Genomic DNA, 6,788 nt, shown 5'->3' on the forward strand with positions numbered 1-6,788 from the left:
CTCCCGGGGTGCAACCCGTTGTTTTTTTCATAATGTAAGTACTTACTGTGAAATTGTAGAGCTTAACCTCATGTCAACACACTTAATGTTATGTTTAGTTACGAGTATATCGCGACTAGGCATGAGTTTTTATACCAAACGTCTGCTTAGTACTATAATTGCGAACAGTCTGACTGATATAATTATAATAAATAATTAAATTCGCGATGATGACGGTGATCATTTAAATATTTAAAAAAAAAATATTGACTCTACTCTAGACAATAATATTTTATTATTGACTCATTAAATTAAATAAATTATGTACGTATTATTCCAGGACGATGACTCGCTGCATCTCTTAATATAGCGTGAAAAATTATGCAAATGCAAAAATATTTAACCTACTCAGGGGTTGAGGTGAAATAACTATGTTATGACTTATTTATTTACTTTGACAAGCGAAAGTGGAACATAAAATTGTAAAGTTACAAACTTAACTTTCATAATAAGAAAATACGTAGGTACCGTAAAATGGGGTGAGTAGGGTCAAAACTGAAATTCAAACCTCGATAACATTTTATTTTTACATATAAAAACTGAATGGTGTATATAATAAGTGTTCCGGACGTTTGTATTTTAGTTTTTATTTTATTTGGGGTAGTTTCATAACTTCGACGATAAAGAGGAAAACCCACCTCACCCCGTAGTGCCTCGTATTTGGGGTGAGAGGGGTTTTCATACAAAGGTGATTTTGGAAGATTGTTGGATCGATTTATGCGTATTACTATAGCTCCATTTTAAATTGGAATACATTATTTTTGTAGCATTAGCCTTAAAATCCCTTCTCACTCCCCTCTCAAACCTTCTCTCCCCATTCATAACCCACCTCTCCCCGCGAAACCTACTCACCCCGTTTTACGGTACTATATGAACAGATTGTAGTGCATAATTGTTGTAGTGCGTATTTTCTCGGAAACGTTTGTATTTGTCAAGCTACTTCAGTCCACCTCACTTACTTACTCGTACTACTTACTTTACGTACTTTTTGTGCCGAGACTGACTGAAATAGCAAGACAAGTTCGTACGTTTCCGTGAAAAGCAATGCATATGGAAAATAATTAAGTACGACATCTGTATTGTTAAATTTAAATGAAATTGTGGTATAATGTAAATTATAAACTTTAAATAAATGTCATATACTAAGAAAAAGTGACCAAGGCCTCCAGTGCCCCAGGCTGGAATCGACCCAGCGTCCTCTGCTATCGCGGCAGGTGCCTTTATTTAAAGTTTATAATTTATATAGTAGTGTGTCTACTTGAAATAAAAAAACAAATTAAAATATTTTCTGAAAATAATTTAATTTGTTCTAATACATATACTGTAAATTAATTACCTATTTTCTAGTAGAGTAGTGTATGATGGTTTCCGATCTGCCCTACCTATATAGCCAAGATGAGAGTCGTACATCACCAAACGTCGATCGACAAGAAAAAAATATAGGGACGAGAGTTGTAAAGGAAAAGTCACGTGATCATTTCCATGCATTATTTCGCTTCCGATTGGCACTTTCTATCAATGATTGTCAATTCGCTAGGCGTTTGCCTATAAATAAATGTTTTTAAAAAAAATAAAAAAAATAAAAATAAAAAAAAACATACAACCGAATTGATAACCTCCTTCTTTGAGATTTGGAAGTCGGTTAAAAATAAAATTTGTGACAGAAACTTATTTACCACAATTGGCCACAATTAAATATAACTAAGTTTTGTTTACTTGGCTTGTTTGTTTACTATATTAGGTATATCGCGCTAAACATCCGTAGGGGTAAAGTGGTTGTCGTAGTATAAGGACGCTTCGAAGAAACTAATTGTGTAAGAAAGTAAAGTAAGTAACCGACTCAAAGAAAGTAAACGAGAATGACATCCTAAGCAAATATTTGATTTAAATATCACGGTTCTTCTTTTCATAAAATCAGGTTATTAACTTCTTTAGAGTCTAAAGTGGCAAATTCACGCTTATTTAAACAATTTTGCTTTTTTTACACAGGAACCACGGTAAATGCTAATTCGTTTTGAATAAACAATACTTACCCGTTCAAAACTTTCAAGAAACACAAACTATTAAAAACCGCGTTTTTGCGATTTCGCGCGCATCAAAAAGAAAGCAAGAGAAATTAAACAGGTTTACCTGCTTTCTTATATTATTTTTCTTATATTTATATCTATATTTATTGTTGTGTTAAAGAGCGCTTTTATTTTTGAATCACCACACAATAATGTTACTTCATTTTGCAATAGGTACTTACTTTATTTTTTCTGTTTCCGCGATTCTGATAATTGACATGTGTGAATATTAGTATCTCCTTACTTTAAAATATTTGTAATTTAACAAACCTTTGCATGCTTTGTTAAGCAGGCTGTATTGGACATTTTTATATTGTAAGAAATTGTTTTGTGTACTACATTCTTGCAAATGAATAAATGATAAAAATGAAAACCGAAACTAAACCCTTTAGGCTTAAAAACAAACCGTGCAACCATCTTAAAAAAAACAATTCCTGCCCATGACTTTTGGGTACGTTCCAAAACGAGTTATAAACTTTCGCCGGCACATCACTTACTTCCAACTAGTTTCGACTGTGGCGGCCATTTTGACGCGTGCTGTGCGCGGCGCGGCACTATTGGTACTGACTTTCGGACTGTAGTTGCTCCAGTGATTTAGTAAGGCGATATAGAGATGATAATACCACCTTAGATAATTAGATAGACTGATAGCAGTTTGGAATATTATTCCAAACATAGCAGCATTATGTAACACGAAATAACATTTCTAACATGGTCTTTACTCACGAGGATTACCCATTCAAATAAAAAACATGTATTAATTGTTTAGATAAAAGTTAAGATTAATTACTAGGTATAAGTTTAATTTAACCATATAATGTAATTGTAAACTTTAGATGAGTAGGAATAAAAGCCTTTGTTTAACACGAAATAAATAAGTAGGTACCGTAAAACGAGGTGACTTTAGGAAATTTTGGGGATACTTTGATAGTTTTAAAACTGCCACTAAATTATCATTATTCATTATTTTCTCGAACTGTTCGTGTAACAAGTTAGATTATTATACATACTTGTTTACCTACTACTAAAAAATCCGAATAAAATATGTAACGGCTGAAAAACTGAAATATCGAAGTCGCCCCTGCATTTGAAAGTCACCCCGGTTTACGGTATTCATTCGTTCATTCATATTATTATGAGAAGGCAAAGATAATGTAAATTATGAAGATTACTTCAATACACGTCCGCAATCTTCAGTTTACTGAACCACGCTAACGTAGGTATCTAGGGTCTGGCCACCTGACAATCTTTGGCAGAAAACGCCAATAGAAAGTGAAATAATGTATGGAAATCACGTTGATGATCACGTGACTTTTCGTTGCGTCTGACATTCCTATATAGTTTTGTTTCGTTTGACGTTTGTTATTTACAATTCATAGTATTCATACATTGTGCTCGGTCAAATGTATGAACGGCCTTGATTTGCCGCTCGCCGCGCCGCCGGTGGCGTGCGTCCAGTCCACGGCCTTAAAATCACACCTACCCAATCTAAAGTCACACCTACCCGATCTAAAGTCACACCCAAACCGCTCTATGCAGTCTCCGCCGGCCACCACCGTGAGAAGATGCATTGTTTGACGACGTTACTGTTTCCATTTTGCTGTATTTTGCATTGAAACCTTCTGAGGAACCTTGATGAGAACCGCGGCCGCAACACGAATATAGATAAACCATAAATTAATTTTACAGTTCATAATATGGTGCTACTTTACCGCACTAGTGCGATAAATAGCACATTACGCAACTATGTCTAAAATTTAAAGAGCCATATGTACTGTAAAACGTTGTACGATACATGTGCGAATAGGTTATTCGCAACTCGTGTCGATTTAAAACACTCCCTTCGGTCGTATTTTAATTTATCGCTACTCGTTTCCTATTTTTCGCACTTGTTTGTACATAATACTATTGTAGTCTGCGAACGATGCTAATTAAGCTTAGAAATAAATTAAAAGTGGAAAAATTCGCCGTATTGGGTGGGACTTGAACCCACGAACACTGGATCCATCCTACATCCTGGATCCAGTGGTCGTGGGTTCAAGTCCCACCCAAGGGGGTGAATTTGTCCACTTTTAATTTATTTCTAAGCTTAATAGATAAACCATTTTTAAAGTTCGCCCCTTTTTTGCTCTATAGGTATCTAAAGTACCTACTTATCGGACCAATTCGAACAATGCTTAGAAGATCTCACAGCGATACGATACCGATGTGTCAGTGTCATAAGTGACATTTTTTCAAACAAAAACGTCTTTTTTGACACTTACAGATCGGTATCTTCCTTTATCCTCCTAAGGCCCAAGGTCCTACCTATAGTACTTCTTCAGTTCGATGAAATTTAAACCATATTCAATTGGAACAGAGTTGCATTTCCTTTGTTTCGTTAAATTTTCAAACAAATAAACATCAACTCTATTCCCTGCACTAATAGGTTCAAATTTCAGGCCTTAGCAGCAGGGATCGGAACCGGTTTTTTGCAAAAACTTAGAAATAACCATATTTTTCGAACTATTTTATAATTGAAATGTAGGACTCAGTTGTGTTTTTAGGTTACGACTTCGTATTATTAGATTGCTCAATTAGAAATGAAGTAATTAGCAAAGAACGAAAAAATACCGTTTCCGTTCCCATACAAAAAATACCGGTATCCGATCCCTGCTTAGAAGGTTATGCGAGCTTTCCTGTTTAATAAACGACATAATATGTTACAACAGTTCTTTTTGTGTTTATTCGTGGTAAAAATTAAACTGCTTATCGCTTAGTTATCGGCTTATGTTATGAACAGTCCCTTTCATTCCTTATATATGTCACCGTAAAATTGTAAACACTCATCATATTATAATCTCGCTAGTTACATTATAAACTGACGGCAGGGAGATTATAATCTAACCTAACCTAACCTACGTTAGATTATAAACTAACGGGTTCACAATCTTACGGTGTCATTTATATTAGGTGTAAATTCACAGTTCAAATGATAATAATTAAGCGAGTGGCATTCTAACTTTGACAAATACTTATTGATATTTATTTATTATTGATAATATCTGGGATTGATAAAACATGTAAAAACTCAAAAACGCGCATTTTCCCCGAGATAAGACCTAGATCGATTTTCGGCTCCGAAAACCCCAATATATCAAATTTCATCGAAATCGTTAGAGCCGTTTCCGATATCCCCGAAATATATATACAGGGTGCTTCCTGTAACAGGAGCAATAAATTAACTGTAGGCTGTACTCCTCAAACCGACCAACATTTGTTCAGCAACTTTTGAAAATAACTCATGTTTTGGTTTTTATTACACTTTAAAGTTTATTCTAAGACGCAATGTATTGCAAATTTTGTTATGTTTAAAGCGTGACAACTGCTGACAAGCAACGTCAAACACACTGATTTCAGCGTACTTTGAAGACAATATTTATTTTGTATGAAAAAGAGGAAGTCTAAAGGATTCATAATTTTTAAAAGTTGCTGAACAAATGTTGGTCAGTTTGAGGAGTACAGCATTTAGTTTAATTTATTGCTCTTATTACAGGAAGCATCCTGTATATATATAAATAAAGAAATAAACAAGAATTGCTCGTTTAAAGGTATAGGATAAGATTAAATGTTGCTTAAAGCGTTGTTGTGACACGGGCATTACATTTAACTCAACCAAACAATTGACAATTAAAGGTTTTTTCTTTTAAATAAATGTTATTCTTATTCTAAATAAATATATATACAAGAATTGCTTGTTTAAAATGAATTCAGAAGGAAGAGAGGCATGCCGTAAGTGATTTATTTATTACATTAATTTTAAACACTTATTTTATCAGGCAAATACCGAATGTAACATGAACCTAAAAACTACTTATTACGTAACTTTAACGTAATCGATATGTATTTTTATGATTGCCATGAGTTTGCAATCGCAACGCTTATCTTTTCATATTCATAAAAAAGTAAATTCAACTTTATAGTTTCTATACTTCGTTTTTTAGCATTAGAAAAAAGGTGATTTGTCTTTTTATTGAAAAACACTTTTGAAAAATAAGTCACGGCAAATATGTAACAATTATGAAACATTTAATATTATTTACATTCTTTTGCTTTCATAAGTAATAGTTACTGATTTTTAAAAAGCGTTTTTCAATCAGAAGACACGTCAAGATCGCGTAGTCTTCTTCTGATGCTAAAAAAAACGAACTACGAGTATAAGCAGTTTTTAAACCTGTAAAATGAAACTCACAGCATATTGTAGCATAATAGTTGTTTTAACATTAATTTCGTCTTGTTATAGGCTTAATAAAGCAAATTATGTACATTTTGCGTGTCCTCAAGCAGTTTCGCTATCCATCAACGCAATAAAAAAGTTCATCAGATAGATCGGAATGTCACGGTAACGTCAAATAATAGCCATAGCGATAGTAATTACAGTCACGTAATGCCCGCGACCTCTGAGCGTCACAAATGACACCATGGCATAATCGTCTGTCAAGTGTCAATCTTATACCCGCTAAACGTTTTGTGAACTGCTATTTATTATAATTTGACCTAAAGGGGCCCACTGATTACCAGTCCGCCGGACGGTATCGGCCTGTCAGTTGTTCGGAACTGTCAACTTTTTGTACTAACTGACAGGCTGATATCGTCCGGCGGACTGTTAATCAGTGGACCCCTTTAGAAATTAACATTAGCTAT

The 6,788-nt window shown here is 34.1% G+C and overlaps 1 protein-coding gene across 1 annotated transcript in view; it reads right to left on the reverse strand.

Annotated features, from left to right (window-relative positions):
* LOC134653357 (uncharacterized) overlaps positions 1-2,694 on the reverse strand; it is a 36,258-nt gene extending 33,564 nt beyond the window's left edge. The window contains exon 1 of the mRNA XM_063508694.1: positions 2,603-2,694. Within this exon, the coding sequence (XP_063364764.1) occupies positions 2,603-2,631 (29 nt within the window). The 5' untranslated portion in view covers positions 2,632-2,694. The remainder of the gene's footprint in view (positions 1-2,602) is intronic.
* Between the last annotated feature and the right edge of the window lie 4,094 nt (positions 2,695-6,788).

This window comes from Cydia amplana, chromosome 13 (genome assembly GCF_948474715.1).
Source record: "Cydia amplana chromosome 13, ilCydAmpl1.1, whole genome shotgun sequence".
In the NCBI taxonomy this organism is placed as follows: Eukaryota; Metazoa; Arthropoda; class Insecta; order Lepidoptera; family Tortricidae; genus Cydia; species Cydia amplana.